Genomic DNA, 18677 nt, shown 5'->3' with positions numbered 1-18677 from the left:
CCTAGCCAGGAGCAGGATTTTTCACAGAATCACAAGGTTGGAAAAGACTTTTAAGATCGAGTCCAACCGTTCCCATCCTATGCTAAACTGTATCTCTAAGTACCTCATCTACTTTTTTTTTTTAACCCCTCCAAGGTTGGTGACTCAGCCCCCTCCCTGGGCAGCCTGTGCCACAGCCCCACAACTCTGCCAGGGAAGAACTTTTCCCTCCCAGCTGAGCTGACCCTGCCCTGGCACAGCTTGAGGCCATTCCCCCTCGTCCCATCTCCTGTCCCCTGGCTGAAGAGACCATCGCCCACCTCTCTGCACCCTCCTGGCAGGGCAGTGGAGGTGGGGAGAAGGTCTCCCCTCAGCCTCCTCTTCTCCAGGCTCAACACCCCCAGCTCCCTCAGCTGCTCCTCAGAGGATTTGCCCTCCAGCCCCTTCCCCAGCCTGGTTGCCCTTCTCTGGACACACTCCAGGACCTCCATGTCTTTCTTATGGTGAGGAGGCCAGAACTGGACCCAGCACTAGAGGTGTGGCCTCACAAGTACATTTCAAGTACATTTGAAAGCCTCTCAAGATTTGCAGGAAGAAAGCCAGCATTTAACCTCAGTACACTCACAGTGAAAAATGCCGAACAGATGTCCCCAGGCTCTGCACCTCTCCCTCCTCCCCTGCCCTCCAGTTCCCCACATCTCCAGGGCTACATGCTGATTCACAGGCACAAGAACATCTATCTGATGAGAAACAACATGGGATCCCGCAGGATCCCTGCCTCACAAGATCATTTCTGCTCTCTACCAATCCAAGCCATTCACAGCCAAGTGTTTGGACTTCAACGGTCTCCTCCTGACCTCAACACCATCGGCTGCAGAGCCTGGGAAGCCAGCCTTTCAAACATCCTTTGGAGTGGAGGATGCAGTGAGTGGTCCTCATCAGCCAGAGCAGCGCTGCATCTTTGGAGAAGCCGTGCGTGGAGCCCAGCTTCACACATCACTTGCTGGTTTCTCTCTGTGTGCACCAGAGACTGCAGGATATTGGCCACGGCCAGCTGGAGATCCAGAGCGTGCTGAAAAGAAGAAGAGCACACAACTTGAGGAGGTGCCAGCTGAGGTGGCAAATGAAAGGAAGCCTGTATGCATATGAACGGAAGGCAACTACCATTAGCAATAAATAGGAAATAAATATACGTGTGTGTGGTGGTGGGTGGGTGTGCATGGGTGAAGACACTTCCATCTCCATAGAATCCCAGACTGGTCTGGGTTGGAAGGGACCCCAAGGAGCACAGAGCTCCAACCCCCTGCCACAGGCAGGGACACCAACCTCCAGGCCTGGAGCTACACAAGGCTGCCCAGGGCCCCATCCAACCTGGCCTTGAACGCTTCCAGGGATGGGGCATCCACCCTCTCTCTGGGCAGCCTGTTCCAGCCCTTCACCACTGTCTCTGTAAAAAAACTTCCCCCTAAGATCTCATCTAACCCTTCCCTCCCTCAGCTTCACTCCATCCCCCTTGTCCTGCCAGTCTCTGCCCTTGAACAAGCTGATTCCCCCCCTGTTTCTCTGCTCCCTTCAGGGACTGGAAGGCTGCAATGAGGTCCCCCCACAGCCTTCTCTTCTCCAGGCTGAACCAGCCCAGCTCCCTCAGCCTCTCTTCGTAGAGGAGCTGCTCCAGCCCTCTGAGCATCTCCGTGACTCCTCTGAGCCCTCTCCAACAGCCCCACATCTTTCTTGCACTGGAGGCCCCAGATCTGGACACAGGACTCCAGATGGGATCTCACAAGGGCAGAGCAGAGAGGGACAATCCCCTTCCTGCCCCTGCTGCCACCCCTCTGCTGATGGAGCCCAGGATACCACTGGCCTTCTGAGCTGCAGGAGCCACTGCTGGCCCATGTGAAGCTTCTCATCCACCATGACACCATATGACAAAGGATAGAAAGATATACAAAGGATTAGCATGACCATTGTAAAGAAAAATAGCTCAGGTAGGGTTGGTTAAACTCATCTCTCCTATTGACCAGAAGTGAGTGGATTCACAAGTTCTACATGCCTAAAATGAACTAAGAACTTTTATTTTTACTACTAAGCTATTCCTAATGATTAACAGAGAATCATTTAGGTTAGAAAAGATCTTTAAGATCCCAAAGTACAACCCATTAACCTAACACTTCCAAGTCTACCACTAAACCATGTCTCACATCTACACAACTTTTAAATACCCCCAGGGATGGTGACTCGAGCGCTTCCCTGGGCAGCCTGTTCCAATGGCTCATCACTCTTTCAGCAAAAAAATTTTTCCTAATACCCAATCTAAACCTCCCCTGGTGCAATCTGAGGCCATTTCCTCTCATCCTTTCCCTCTGTCCTTGGGAGAAGCAGCAGATGTCCCACCTTGTTACAACCTCCTTCCAGGTGGTTGTAGAGAGCCTCCTTTTCTGCAGGCTAAACAACCCAAGTTCCCTCAAATGCTCTCTACACCCTTCTCCACCTTCACTGCTCTTCTCTAGACACACTCCAGCACCTCAATGTCCTTCTTGTCCTGAGGGGCCCAAAACTCACCAGTGCAGAGTACAAGGTGATGATCACTGCACTGGTCCTGCTGGCCACACTATTTCTGACACAAGCCAGGATGCTGTTGGGCCTTTTTGGCCACCTGGGCACACTGCTGGCTCATGTTCAGCCAGATGCTGACGAACACCCCCAGGTCCTCTTCCACTGGGCAGCTTTCCAGCCACTCTGCCCCAGTCCTGCAGCATCAAACGGGGTTGCTGTGACCCAAGGGCAGGACCCAGCACTGAGCCCTGTTGAACCTCACACAGTTGGGCCTTGGCCCATCGATCCAGCCTGTCCAGATCCCTCTATAGGGCCTTCCTGCCCTCAAGCAGATCAACACACCCAGCCACCTTGGTGCTGCCTGTGAATTTACGGAGGGTGCACTTATTAATCACCTGGACAGGCAAATCATTAAACAGAACTGGTCCCAGTACTGACACCCTGGGGAACACCCTTTTTGACTGGACACCAATTAGAGATCACACTGACAGGCCTGCAGGTCCCCAGATCCTCCTTCTGTCCATTCCTGTAGATGGGCAATACAGTGTCTAACCTCCAGTTGACTGGGACCTTCCCAGTTAGCCAGGGTTGCTGATAAAGGATGGAAAGTGGCTAAGTGAACACTTCTGCTGGGTCCCTCAGAACCCTTAGGTGGATCTCATAAGACCCCAGAGACTTGTGTGTGTGTGTAAGTGCTGTAGGAGGTCACTAGGTCCTTCCCCCTGGATTACAGGGGCTTCATTCTGCTCCCCATCATCATCACCTTTACAAGACTTAACAGATATGCAACAGAACTAAAAAATTAATGCCTTGAAGGCAAAACATCACCATTATTTCAAAGAGCACAAATACATCAAGCTATAGTGTCCAATCCCATGTCCTCCTCATGCTGCTCAATAGAAGCCAATGCAGCAAGGAAAACAGGAATTCATCACAGTGTTTGGAAACTTATCTGATGGCTGCTTCATGAAAGGAGTTTGAAAGAGAGAAACAAAACAAAACAACTTCTGTCAGACCTCTATGTCACCACATTTCCACTCATTGGTCTGTATTAGCTTCTTTGGACAAAGCTGGAGGACATCATCAGTTTTCCTACTTTCCACAGCCATCCTTTTTCCCAGTCACTCTTAAAACTTAAGACAGCATTATTTTTTTCCCCTACCTCTGGATGTGTAGCTGATCCAACAGAGGCCAGAAGATCCAGCATGGCAAGCATAGCACCAGGGTGGATAATGACGGCATCAGAGCTTTGTATGGATGTGGATCCTGTTTGGAGTTTCACATCTGCTATGTTTTTCTGAGGGCAAACAGGTGGTGTTGAAACAGAATGATATGTGTGCCTGCAGGACAGAAAACATCCCTTAGTTACAATCCCTTTCTGGGAGGAGAGCTGCATTTTTCACACAGCTGTAAAAGTTGAATTGGGTTATGGATGTTACTCCCCTCTCCTTTCTCCTCCCTCAGACAGACTGACCAAGTGCTTTCCTCTTCTCAAACCCACCGGACATACTTAACCCAAAACAACATGGTAATGTTTCAATGCCTCAACTAGGTTTTAACTTAGAAGCCTTCTCCCCAGGTGCTACGCCATTTGAGGAACTTAAAGGCTGCCTTCACTGCCTCCTCCTTTCCATTCTGGCTGCAATGGCACCACACAGCAAAAGCAGTGCACAAGCTACCACTGCTCCTGGTCACAGAATCACAGACTCGTAGGGGTTGGAAGGGACCTCCAGAGCCCATGGGGTCCAACCCCCTGCCAAAGCAGGGTCCCTAGGACAGGTCACACAGGTCGGTGTCCAGACGGGGCTGGAATCTCTCCAGAGAAGGAGACTCCACACCCCCTGGGCAGCCTGTCCCAGGGCTCCCTCACCCTCACTGGGAAGAAGTTCTTCCCCACATTGGTGAGGAACTTCCCGGGCTCCAACTTGAGGCCATAGCCCCTTGTCCTGTCCCCACAGACCCTGAGAAGAGGCTGCCCATGTCCCCCTGTGTCCCACCCTTCAGCTATTGATCCCCATTGATCAGATCCCCTCTCAGGCTGCTTCTCTCCAGGCTGAACAGCCCCAGCTCACTCAGCCTTTCCTGGCAGGGGAGATGCTCCAGGCCCTTCATCCCCTTCGCAGCCTCCGCTGGACTCTCTCCAGGAGATCCCTGGCTTTTTTGTCCCAGGGAGCCCAGAACTGGGCTTTCTGGAGGAGAAACTCAGCTGTGAATACCACTTCTCCTCATCTGCTTTTCCTTAACAACCAACAAAACGTGCTCTCTCAACCCCTCATCAGCTGCCAGGAACAGTACATCGGTTGCAGTGTGCGCTCACACCAGCCACCCCTGTGCTCTCAGTCCTTCCACGACTGCCACGGCAATTTAGCTTTACATTAAGCTGCTTTAGTCTGATCCAGGGAAAGAGGCTTTGCTTTGACACACTGACTTAGATGCAACCACTTGTGGTGAGAGCTGTAGACTCATTTCTCACCAGAGGTCTCAGGGGTACCGGCTTGATGGTGTTGTTCTTTCGGCATACAACCAGCACAGGCGGCTTACTCGGGGGGACAGCAAGATGACCATGAGCCAGCAATGTGCCCTCGTGCCTAAGAGCTGATGGCATCCAGGGGGGTATGAGAAGGGCTGTGGGTAATAGGTCAAGAGAGGTTCTTCTCCCCCTCTGCTCTGCCCTGGTGAGACCCCACCTGGAATATTGTGTCCAGTTCTGGGCCCTCAGTTCCAGAAGGACATAGAACTCCTTGAAAGAACCCAGCGCAGGGACATGAAGGTGATGGAGGGAGTGGAACACCTTCCTCATGAGGAGAGGCTGAGGGAGCTGGGCCTCTTTAGCCTGGAGAAGAGGAGACTGATGGGTGACCTCATCAATGTGAGTGTCAGGAGGATGGAGTCAGGCTCTGTTCAGGGATGGCAGTGACAGGATAAGGTGCAGCTGGAGCAGAGGAGGTTCCATAGGAATATAAGGAGGAACTCTGTCACTGTGAGGGTGAGGGAGCTCTGGGACAGGCTGCCCAGAGAGGCTGGGGAGTCTCCTTCTCTGGAGACATTCAAACCCGCCTGGATGTTTCCCTGTAGGATTTAGTCTGGGTGATCCTGCTCTGGCAGGGGGGTTGGACTGGATGATCTTTCAAGGTCCCTTCTAACTCCTAATGGTCTGTGAATCTGAGACTATGGGGCAGTGCAGAGCCTGTTCTAAGTTAATTTAGCCATGCTTATGCAGTCTTCATATGAATCCTTTACGGGGCAAGAAAGAAGTGGAAGATGGGAAAAGGCAGCATACTGAACACAGCACACAGATCTGTCTAATCCATCAAAAGATGAAACTGAAGAAAAATTTAAACATGAATTATATAATTAAGTACAGCTCTTGATGAGACTTATATAATTAAGTACAAGTCTTGATGAAAATTATAACAGCATTTTTATTTGGAAAGAAGTAAGTAAGATTTATGGCGAATATACCGTCTGCATATCATACCCCAAGTGTGATCACCACCCAATGTTTGCATTCTACTCTCTACTTCACCCAGCTGGGCTCAAAGCATCCACACAAAAAAGGAAAAGGGAAAAAAAAACAATCCCCAAACCAACCAAACAAAAAATCCCAAACAGAACTCCTCAGGAGAGGATTCTCCTGACTTTCTTATAAGTTAGAAGCGGCCTTATCAAGGGAAGTTTCTTCTGCCCAAATTTACAGCACTCAAACAACTGGCAAAGCTGTAGTTATAGAGGAGGTGGAAGAATAATGTATTCCAGGTAAGAGAGGAGAGAGATGTACCACCATCCCAATGCATGCACTAAAGGAACCCCATCTCCTCTGCTCACATAGAGGGTAATGCTTGGAGAGCACCACTCCCTGGGGAAATACAGCTTTGAGAAGTGGCAGTCATGTCTCAAAGAGACCATCACCCAGTCTATATATCCAGGAACCATCCTAGACCGTGTGCATCAAAACCAGAACTGCACTGTTTGTGTGGGCACAGGGTCTGCTTGGTCTTTTAGCCAAACACCACAGGGGTGTCCCTCAGGCACCCGTCCTTGGGAGTCGAACGGCAGAAAACCAGGCCACAGCAACAAGGGAGATGCCAGGGAAGCGAAGTACAGCAGATGGAAAACAACAACAGAGCAGCAAAGACTTTGCTCAGAAGAGCCAACTCTGACAGAACCTGACCGTACCTGACATTTAAAAAGTCAACAAAAAAAGAAAACCAAGTAATATTGGACTATAAACTCCAAGTTGCCTGTTTCTGAAGTAGGAAGGTGCCAGCTACTGGCACTGAACTCAGTAGGAATGCCAAACGTGAAGCTCAACCACCGTGAGAAAGCAGGCAGCTGCTCAAACAGGCTTTTGGAAAAGCTCAGCCCTAAGTTTTTTTTGACTTGAAAACATGCTTTTACTGAAAAGTCACCCAGGGCAGCACGATCAGTCTTTCTGTCCACTTGTCCTTTGAGCCTCACACAACTTGCTGTAATGAAAAAGTCTTGTTTTGTTTGTGAAGATCCAAGTCAAACACACTCCTCTACCCTGGGAAGCACCCACAGTGCTACACCAGCACTTACCTGAACTGCCCGGACCACCCCACAGAGATAATGACATTTTAACTCAGCCAGTCTTCATCCCACCTTATATCACCCAGTTTTCAAATAACTGCTTGTATTTTCAGTGCTACAAAAAAATCCAAACAAAGGAAGCCTAACACATCTAAATATACATACATACACACACACACACACACACAACCACCCCAGGCAAAGCTAGAGGTTTGGAGAGGAGTGGCTCCAGAGCTGTCTGGAGGAGAAAGACCTGGGGGTCTTGATCAACAGCCGGCTGAACACAAGCCAGCACTGTGCCCAGGTGGCCAAGGTGGCCAAGAGCATCCTGGCTTGCATCAGGAACAGTGTGGCCAGCAGGACCAGGGAGGTGACCCTTCCCCTGTGCTCAGCGCTGGTGAGGCCGCATCTGGAGTACATTTTGGGCCCCTCACTACAAGAAGGGCATCAATATGCTTGAGAAGTCCAGAGAAGGGCCACAAAGCTGGTGAAGGGTTTGGAGGACAAATCTTATCAGGAGCAGCTGAGGGAACTGGGGTTGTTTAGTCTGGAGAAAAGGAGGCTGAGGGGAGACCTCATCGCTCTGCAACCACCTAAAAGCTGGTTGTAGGGAGGTGGGGGTCTGTCTCGTCTCCCTGGTAGCTGGTGACAGGACATGGCGAAACGGACTGAAGTTCTGTCAGGGGAAGTTTAGGTTGGATTTTAGGAACAAATTCTTTACTGAAAGGGTTGTTATATGCTGGCACAGGCTACCCAGGGAGGTGGTTGAGTCACCATCCCTGGAGGTGTTTAAAAGAAGAGTAGATGTTGTGCTTGGTGTCATGGTCTAGTATTGGACCTAGTAGGGCTGGAAAAACCGTTGGACTCAATGATCTTGAAGGTCTTTTCCAAAAATAAGCATTCTATAAATATATATTTTAACTACCAGGCTGCATCAACTACTCATGTGGCACTCTAATCCACTGCACCCCAGAATAAGCCCCTGTTTGGCAGGCGCTCCTGCGAGCTCTCACATACCCCTGCATCTGAGCAACTTGGTGAAAGCAGCTCTGTGAGCCACAACCACAACATCTGTTCCTCAACACCTCAGCGTTAGAAAAGAAAGGAAAGAGCAGTCTAAGAGGCTCTGGATTATTGGGGAATTGGCCTTGTCCAAGCCAGTCCCCACAGAACACCCAGATATGACTTGGGTAACGTCACTCAAGACAGAAAAAGGTTTCACTTTACTAACCTCAAGAACAAACATTTCATTCCAAAGCCCTTTCTAAAAGCAGCTTTGGTTGATTCACTTTGCAAAGTATTTTTCATTCCCAACATGAAACTTCATGGTGTATTTTAAGCCATACACTGCGCAAGGAGGACTCTATTTTCCACAAGTGGCATCACACCTCAGATAACCCACAGTCTTTCGAATGTCTTTTTAGGCTTCAAAAGCAAATGCCTGCCTAACCTGTCTCTTCAGACAACAAACAGTTGCCCCTTCCCTGGGGGCTCCAGGAAAAAAAAACTGTCTTCATCATCTGCACAAGCCTGGAAGTGACACCGTTGGTGAACCAGTAACTTTTTTCTTCCCTAATAGAAAAGAAGAAATACTCTAAGATGCAGGAAGAAAATACAGCAGCTTGGGAGGGGAAGTGGGTGCTCAGATTTTTCAATTGTGCCATTTGGGCTTTCTCTGCAAACCTTCCCATTTAGCATTTCTCTCCATCATTTGGTAGTCAAGTACTGACAGATTTATTCTCTACTCGTTGTTCTGTGTGGTCACTAACAAATGAGAACTTCAACAAGCCATCCACCTTCCTATTGAAAGTACCTTCTCTTGAATAATTAGTCAAGACAAAAATGAAACCCTGCTATATTAATGGATCTATCAGCTAAATCTGAATTGCCTTTAGAAATCTATCTCATTTAGATCATTATACTTATACAAGACCTCATTTGGTTTTGAATCATCAGCTTGAAATGCTTCAGGGGTCAGGAGACATCTCATCTCTCATCCATCTGCACCACTTACCCAGGGTTCACTACCAGACACACCTTGATATTTATTTTCTCCAGCAAACACACAAGGGGAAAACACAAAAATCACAACTTGAGGGGAAAAAAAAAAAGCCAAAACTACAAAACACAACAGAGAGAGAGAGAAATCAGAAGTGAAATCAACTTCTCTTTGAAGGGTCGGTACCTTTTCCTGGACAAAGCTGGCGTACCCCAAGGAGAGGGGAGAGAAGTCTCATTTGTCAGGCAAGGAGGGATCTGTTCTGCACGACTACAGACAAAACAGACAGGGGTAGGACAGAGAGGTTAGAGAAGAAACCAGAGGCCATAAGCTTGTTAGTTGTACAACAGCAACAATAAAATCGTTACCAGGATCCATTCTTCAGAAACAACATGGATATCAAAGGGTGCTACAGGCTGACAGGCATCAGGTAAACATGTGGACATGCAAAGTGTGTACATGTTTTATGGCATGGCTCTGTGGTGCTTTTCATTACTCCACAGAGCTTTATTGGTATGATCACACTAGTAAAACAGAACATCTTTCAGTGCTGAGCAGCAGAAATTGAGAGGTGAAAGCAAAGCCTTGGCAAATTAAACATAGCCAACATGGATAAGAAAGAAAATTAACAGAAACTTGACAACAAGTGATGATCAGAGGAGGTAAGAAGGAATGAAGAATGCAGACATTGAAGATGACCAGGAAAAAAAAAAGGAATAATGTAGCTTATGCATCACCACCATGGGATTTACTTACCCCACTGATTCCTCACACTGTGAGCCAGTGTTATAACTTCTACAGTACATGCCACACATTCTTAAAACACTTTCTCCTCCCCCTGTCTGAGTACCTTAATACTTTAAAATTAGACCAAGTAAACTGAGTTCTGTACTTGGGTTTTGCAGTTTTGTTGGGTTTTTTAATGCTTTTTGTGGTTGTCTTTTCAAACATGAAAAAAGCATGAAGACCTCTGGAGGCAAAACATTCATTAACAAAAACATGATGTTTGTGCTTTGCTACTCACCTAGTTTTAGGAAGCCTGACCAACTGGAAGCTCTATTAATATCTCAAAATGCACAGCTACACCTTAAACTCCTGGAAAATCAGAGCCTGTGTTTGGGTAACTGGGTGGCCTGCCTTATTACAACAGGGTCACATGCATTAAGTAGCTGGGGTGCAGAAGCTCCAAGGTCCAAATCCAAAGCTCAGATCTCTGGTTTACATTTTTACACCTCAAATTATGGATGAGAGCCACTTTAAGGCAAGCCAATCTTTAAGACATACTTTAATAAAGTTTTGTTGTCATTTTGAATCAACTTTAAGACACACATTGATGTGCATTTCAAATGTCAAGTATCATTCAAACTCTAGTTGTCTAACTCCGGGAGTGTCTCCCAATTACATATAAAACCCAGTCATTTTATAGATCAGCTAGAACTTTAATGGAAGTGCCAATTCATCTAAAAGAAGATGTCTAGGTCTAGCCTACATGTGTTTCATAAGGAGGAGGCTACAACCTGAAAGGAGGTCGTAGGGAGACGGGTGTCTGTCTCCTCCCAAATAACAAGTGACAGGATGAGAGGAAAGTTGTGCCAGGGGAGGTTTAAATTGGATGTTAGGAAAAATTCCTTCACCAAAAGGATTGTCAATCACTGGAACAGGCTGCCCAGGGAAGTGGTGGAGTCACCATCCCTGAAGGTCTTTAGAAGACATGTAGATGGGGCGCCTGGGGACATGGTTCAGTGGTGGACTTGGCAGTGTTTGTTCTTAATCTTTTCTAACCTGAATGATTCTATGATTCTAAATTTATTATGATATTATCAGTCTCATGTTAAACAGCCAATTTTTCATTTGACTTTGTAAAAACATAACAATCTAGTAATCCTGTATGATAAAGCAACCAGACAGTCGGCCTATCGACCAACAGGTTGCTTCAACACATCAAATACTGACATGTCTATCTAAATCGCTGCCATGACAAAGAGAGTCAACATCAATGAGAATGCTGCATGCCCTGGGGAACACCAGCAAGCTAAGTCAACATTTGGTTAGATGTTGACACCTTGCATTCCTCTCACTGGGGTGAAGGAACAAACAAATAGATTAAAATGGAAAGAGCAAAGCATATTTGAAGAAAACTTATGGGGAGCACCAGGGTGGGGGGCAGCTAGGGCTGGAAAAGGGGAAAAAAAAAAAAAAAGGAGGAAAACACCCCAAACAAAGTTCATACCTGTCAAAAGAATCTGTTGCTACCTTGTAGAGGTAAATAAAAAGTTTGCTGCAGTGTCTTAGAGTAGGTGACACAGAATCCAGGGATATTAGGTCATCCTCCAAAAGTCTTTGAAACAGTTGTGTATTTGAAGGGAAGACATTCAAGGGACTTATTTTTCTCAGGTCTGAGAAGCAGCCAAGCAACCGAACAGCATCTGCCAGCTTTTCGTACTGGATCTCTGTTTTGAAGAAGTGAGAGTTGGCCGGCTCGTACCGCATGGCTGCAGTCAACGTGCAGAACACAGTGTGAAGCAGTTCAAACACTTGATTCTGGTTTACTTTCTCCCAGCCATTCTTAGGGGGTGAGCACAAAGATCTTTCCATAGCAACGAGTAAAGATGTGACATACACAAACCCACCGACTTTTCTAAAAACAGTTCTCGTGCGGTGGCTTTCTCTCAGCACCAAGAGAAGGGCCTGTGGGCAAAACAAACAAGAAACAAGAGCAGCAGCATTACAAAAAGCTTGAAAATAAGGTAGGAATGGTTCTGCTTGGTATGTTAGCAAAATCATAGAATCATCCAAGGATCACACAGTTCCAACCCCCCTGCCACAGGCAGGGACACCAACCTCCAGGCCTGGAGCTACACAAGGTTGCCCAGGGCCCCATCCAACCTGGCCTTCAACACCCCCAGGGATGGGGCATCCACCACCTCTCTGGGCAGCCCCTTCCAGCCCCTCACCACTTGCTCTGTAAAAAGCTTCCCCGTAACATCTAATCTAACCCTTCCCTCCTTCAGCTTCACTCCATCCCCCTTGTCCTGCCAGTCTCTGCCCTTGAACAAGCTGATTCCCCTCCTGTTTCTCTGCTCCCTTCAGGGACGGGAAGGCTGCAATAAGGTGCCCCCACAGCCTTCTCCTCTCCAGGCTGGACAAGCCCAGCTCCCTCAGCCTCTCTCCACAGGGGACCTGCTCCAGCCCTCTGATAATCTTTGTGGCCTCCTCTGACCCCTCTCCAACAGTTCTACTCGCATCATCTGTCAGAATATGGTAACGCCTGAAGCCTGCAAAGATCAACTTTGTATGTTACATTTCCCATCCTCAAGAGTTGGGAATAAAAATAAAGAGAAACCAGGGGGAAATAAAGAGTTGTCCCTAATTCAGAAATAAAGAGATAAATAAGCCTGCCAACAGGAAAGATTTGGGCATGACTATGAAGGAACTCAAAACCCCCAGTTAAATCTTGTGGCAGGTAACGCAGACAACGTCACTATTGTGAAGGAATCTGCCCCACTATCATACTTCACAATTTCCCATGAGAGTGGGCAAATGACTGCCTGTGGCAAGCAGAAATCTAAACCTTGGAGCATCCTTACTCAAGAGCAGCAAAGAACTAGCCCAACACTCAGTTTTAGCCTCTCTCTAGAACAAAACCCATAAATCTCTGAACTGAGGGATACTTGATTTTAAGGGACACTGTTGAAAAGTAAGTCAGAGAGAAACAAAAATGTGTAAAACCTCACTTGTTGAGCAAATACAAAGCCACAGTAAAAAGAGATGAAACTACATGAATCACAGACTTGTAGGGGATGCACGGGACCTCCAGAGCCCATGGGGTCCAACCCCCTGCCAAAGCAGGGTCCTTAGGACAGGTCACACAGGTCCGTGTCCAGACGGGGCTGGAATCTCTCCAGAGAAGGAGACTCCACACCCCCTGGGCAGCCTGTCCCAGGGCTCCCTCACCCTCACCGGGAAGAAGTTCTTCCCCACATTGGGGTGGAACTTCCCCTGCTCCAACTTGAGGCCATCGGCCCTTGTCCTGTCCCCACAGACACTGAGAAGAGGCTGCCCATGTCCCCCTGTGTCCCACCCTTCAGCTATTGATCCCCATTGATCAGATCCCCTCTCAGGCTGCTTCTCTCCAGGCTGAACAGCCCCAGCTCACTCAGCCTTTCCTGGCAGGGGAGATGCTCCAGGCTCTTCATCCCCTTCGCAGCCTCCACTGGACTCTCTCCAGGAGATCCCTGGCTTTTTTGTCCCAGGGAGCCCAGCACTGGACACAACACTCCAGGTGGGGCCTGACCAGGGCAGAGCAGAGGGGGAGGATCCCCTCCTTTGACCTACTGGCCCAATCTAGGTACTAGAGAATAATATCATTTATGAAAGCTCATCCACCCAACCAAAACCAAATCCCAACCCAGCTGTCATGGGAAGTTCAATGCACATGTGAATATAGAATAGAGAAGAAAAAGTCTCTTTGCAAAGCACAACAAACAGCAGGAAACATTGATACAGAAAAATAGGTGAGGGCAGCAGAATTTACTTCTTCAGTAAAGAAGTAAACCTTTTTTTGGTTTGGGGCTTGGTTGGTTGGCTTTTTTAAGCACCCAGAAGATGGGTAGTGAAACAGGCTGTCATTCCTTTGAAGGCAGCATCTCCTCTCCTGCCAAACCTGGATAAACAGTCAGAGACACACAGTTCCACAATTCTGGGCTGTCAGTTCCATCACCAAAACCTCTGGGAGCAGCACCAACGACAGACAAATGCAGTAGGTCAGATGAAGGACAGAAGCTCTGACTTCAGATGCGGTGGGGAACTGCAATGTCCCTTCTCTTCCCTTAAGTTTCATCAATGAGACTCAAAAAATGACCAAAGCCCTTGACAGACCAAACATGTCAAACAAATCATTTTGTTAGGAGCTCTCCTTTCTAGGGTTTCTGGGGGATAATATGAAGCTGCCCATCTGCCAGCAAAATATTACATATCCTTTTCCAGAGGTGAACCTAGATCTCCCCAAGTTCTCTCCAGTAAGACTTCCATACTTATTACTTCTTCCCTCAGCTTTTCTACCCTAAAATAACAGTATTACAGCAATTTACAAAAATAACATTAGCTATTCTGAGAAGAGATTGCAGCTCTAGATTGGCTGCCAAAAACCCTAACATGACAGAAAGCAGATGAGTCTTCTCTTTCCCTCCTCCACACAGAGCCTTGCTTTCCTATCTTTGCCACTCTTCTGCTTAAGCAAGCAAGTTCTTGGGCTGTATCTTCTACTACATCACCATAATTTGCATTTTTATTAACTAGCTCAGCATTTGTAACTAACAAATTGGTAAAACAGTCTGCCAGAGGAAAATGCAAGCCAGCACTGAAAATAAGCTTGTTACATGCTTGCTTCTTCCCTATGTATTCTCATTATTTTTACCTGGAAAATACTCCACCAGGGAAGGTCATCATAACTGTAGAGCCTCATTTCCTATCTGCTGAGACTGTGATACTAAAAAAAACCACTTACCAGCCTTCACCTCTGATGGACAGAGAGGAGAGAGACATGCACCAAACACACACATTTCACCTCCACAGATGATCTGCATTTTACAGCTAAACGCCACCCATCCAACCCAACTCCCTTCTCAGTCTTCTCTACACCAGGAGCTGAGGAGCAGGAGTCCAGTGCAGGACTTCATTTACCCTTAAGATGTCAGTTTTCAGCTGCAGTTCTGTAGGTGGAGCAGAGTGCATCAGTCCCAACAAAGTGCCCATATCATCTTCTCCACTGGGTGACAAGACCAACTGCTGGATGATCATCAGGGCGTGCTGTCGGCACTGGGGATACTTCACTATGTTGTGCACGCATCTGGCACCACCAAACTCCCTGAAGATACCTACTCAGAAAGGGCAGGGAGGGGGATAAATGCATAAGGAGTATGAAAAATACAATCAGTAACAAATAACAAAACATGAAAGCTGTTTATTATGTTGTCTACAGATTGAATGGCAGCATTTTAGTGCCATGGATGTTCCTTGCTACTATTTTTCCTCTCCTACCACTAATAAGAATTGAACTTGAGGGATATTCTTCTGACAGTAACTTTTATCAAAGGTTTAGAGTACAAGGATGCAGGTCAGTTTTAAGGATTTCTTCAATAATTCCAACAGTAGTTATTCTTTCTGTACTAGAGCTCAGAGTGTCACAGGCTGAAACAAAGGACAAATATAAGAATCTTTCCATCTTTAGTGAGACTGTTACATTTACTTCATAGCCAAAAATATAGAACCAGAGAATCATCTGGGTTGGAAGAGACCCTTTAGATCGAGTCCAACCACAGCTTAACCCTGCCTAGTCCACCTCAAGACTAAAAAGCCTCAGCTCCCTCAGCCACTCCTCACAGGACTTGTGCTCCAGACCCTTCATCAGCTCTGTCACTCTGCTCTGGACACGCTCCAGCATCTCAGCACCCTTCCTGTAGTGAGGGGCCCAATACTGGACACAGTACTCCTGGCCAAGACAAACAAACTAGCAGCACTGGTTGAGAAGTGTTTTGGTCAACCCACAAGACTTCTAAGATTCTGCAGAAGTTTTCTTGTGGCAAGACCTCTCTCTCTAGAAATGAAGCTTAAGTCAAATAACAGTTCCATCAGGCTTACTGGACATTCAGAACATCACGTGTGCAATATTAACTGAAAGCTAAATGAACACTGATTCTGAAGACATCACAAACACTTAACTGCAATATAGATATGGCCCATATAATGTGTGTTTAGTAGTGTCAGCAGTTAAGAGTACTGCTGAAGATGAAAGCAGAGTAGGGAAATGGATCCATGCTGCATCACTGCATCAAAAGCAATCGTGTTCCTTGGAACCATAAACTAAAAGCACTGTTTGAACGACCAAGTCCAGGATTACACAAGCTAGTCAGGACCATAGTCATTCCTTCTAATGTACATATACCAACCTTAGTCCCACTATCCATTTCTAACTCCCTGTCTCCTGCTTTCTCTGACGCTCTCTGGATGAAATACAGACTTGGACAAGGCCAAAAGGAGAGGCCTCAAACCCCAAGACCGTTAAGGTGCTTGCATCCCTTTTCAGGCAAAGCACGTCTCCTTAGCAGTCAGGTCTCTTGTTTTCAGAGAGGCTGAGGTAACATTTTATACTTCTTCCACTCTTGGTCTAGTTTCTCAACTATCCAGTGAACCTGTCTGGGTCTGGACACCCAAACTTATTGCTTGAAACATGATTATCAGCTGTGCAATATTCAAGAACCCTTATCACAAACACTGGTTTCGGATCAGAAACCAGACTTTGAGTGTGGTATGAAGCACTGCAAGGGTGCATAGTGCTTACTTATGCCTTTCTGTGATGACCTAAAACCTCTGCTGGCCGCTGGATACAATGGCCCTGGGCTCACATCCCAGTCACACTGCACACACAGCAACCACAAGTTCTTTAAGAAATGGTTTCTTAACTCCTCCTGTACAGCTCCATCCTACTCCTGAACCTGGAGAACTACTGAGGAACTCTCCAAGAGTCCTCAAAAGCATCACCTGTGACATCATCCCACAGTCCTGATGCCTTTTATGCTACCCTCTTGCTTTTTCAGTTGCTACTCAGAGGTTAGCTCAGCACCAAGAAGCAGCTTTCCAGGTGAGGTCAGGAATGCTGTTTCACAGCAGCCAAGGATTTGATATTTAACAAACTAAGGATTTAACAAGCCAAGGAATTGATAATTAACAAACTTACTCATCAAGTCATGGACAAAGCCAAGGTGCCAGTTGTTGTAAATATTCAACACTGCAGATTTCAAAAGCCATCTCTGAAAGTGGTTTGAAGCCACCAGGTGAAAGGCAACAGAACTAGAAGGACAACAGCGGAATGGCACAGACAACACTGGAGGTTACTCCAACAATGGGCCTAAATTTCCATTTAAAAAGTTTGCCCAGGCACAAGCAAAGATAAAGATGTGAGTTTTATGTCATTAGGAGCTAATGTTTCAACAGGGAACTCTAAACTAAGTTGGACAGTTTTCAGGATTTCGTTCTGAAGCCATTTGTAGTTTCTCCTACTTAAAACAGAAAACAAAACCAGAGTGAGAAGACATCACTCAGAACTGAGGGACAGGAAAAAAAACCCTATTGAAATGAGGATGGTTCATAGCCTCCAAAGCCAGAAACTCCCTAATTTCTCTGGGTGATAGCTGTTCCCCACCCTACACATGCTCATTTTCTTCATCATCTAATAGAAGAGACAAAAAAGCTTTTACACCAGTTACCATCCGTTCTCAATCTGTTATTTCAAGCTGCCAGAGACAGCTTTTACTAACATGAGACACAGATACTGCCTATTTTGATGTCACTAAGTCTTGGCTAATGAAGCATAATAAACCTGCCTGATTTAGAAAGGACACTCAGAGCAGAGCCCTATTTATGCTCACTGACTGGGAATGTGCCTTTGGAATGAAAAACCATCCTTCACTGAAGATGCAAGCTTTATTAATCACATTTAAGCACACATGACACTGCCAACAGGAAACTACACATCTAATATACTTAATTTTTTTCTATGTACAAGCTGTCCTACTACAACTTACTACAGCAAAGAAACCAAGTTAAGAAGAAACCCTATCTTGTGCTCCTTTATTTTATGGGTTCTAGTTTCTGCTGCCTATTTTCTCTCTTCTGGAAAGAACTTGGCAAGGAAAAAAAAATGCAGTACAGTGTGTTTGAAGCTTGCCTGAAGATAAAAGTCCAGACTACTCTGCCTTCAGGCATGCTTTCCTGAGTTACCTTTTTTATAAATGTTTTGACAGCAGTCTCTCTACTTACCTGCATTTGTGTTTGATCCTTGTAGTAGTACTGTCAAGGTCTCCATAACCAATAAAGCCAGCTGCTTTTGGTCCTCAAATGAACTGTTTCTTGAATCCCCTAGAAAAATAATTTCAGGAGCTGAAGTCATAGTAAAAAAGCCACTCTTGAGCTGCTCCTTCCACCAGCATCTCTATTCTCTTTGCTTTCCCTGAGAAGATACACCCTAACCATATTTCCAGCAAATTCATATCTAATCTAGACACGTATTCCTGGAGAAGTTTAACTACAGATCATCTGAACAGGTAATTTACAAAGAGAAAAATTTAAACATAAGATCTTGAGCTCTGTGAGCACAGTGGCTGACACTGCAGCTGTGTGTGTAGTTCTGTCCTGGTTTCAGCAGGGAGAGAGTTGTCTTCCTAGCAGCCCACACAGTGCTGTGGCTTGGATTTAGGATGAGAATCATGTTGGTAACACACTGGTGTTCTAGTTGTGGCCAAGCAGTCAGGGCCTTCTCAGCTTCTTACACTGCCCTGCCATGGAGAAGGAAGGGGTACTGAAGCTGGGAGAAGACACAGCCAGGAGAGCTGACCCAAGCTGGCCAAAGGGATATTCCATACCATATGATGTCACGCTCTGCATATAACTGGGGGGTGAGCCGGGAGGTGGGGCAGCTCAGGGTCTTGCTGAGCATCATCTTCAGGTAGTGAGAAATTGTGCTGTTCATCACTTGTTCTGTATGTTCTTTAGTATCACCATCACCTTTTTCTGTCCTATTAAACTACCTCAACTTACA

General features: G+C 46.6%; 1 protein-coding gene across 1 annotated transcript in view; it reads right to left on the bottom strand.

The window, feature by feature from the left end:
* WDFY3 (WD repeat and FYVE domain containing 3) overlaps positions 1-18677 on the bottom strand; it is a gene marked incomplete at both ends in the record, with an annotated part of 121028 nt that overhangs the window by 71236 nt on the left and 31115 nt on the right. The window contains 6 exons of the mRNA XM_084266956.1: positions 837-1051; positions 3695-3872; positions 9269-9352; positions 11313-11770; positions 14765-14958; positions 17900-17998. Of these exons, the coding sequence (XP_084123082.1) occupies positions 837-1051; positions 3695-3872; positions 9269-9352; positions 11313-11770; positions 14765-14958; positions 17900-17998 (1228 nt within the window). The remainder of the gene's footprint in view (positions 1-836; positions 1052-3694; positions 3873-9268; positions 9353-11312; positions 11771-14764; positions 14959-17899; positions 17999-18677) is intronic.

This window comes from Gallinula chloropus, assembly GCF_964237585.1.
Source record: "Gallinula chloropus genome assembly, chromosome: 7".
Classification (NCBI taxonomy): Eukaryota; Metazoa; Chordata; class Aves; order Gruiformes; family Rallidae; genus Gallinula; species Gallinula chloropus.
This window is presented reverse-complemented; position numbering and strand designations above follow the sequence as displayed.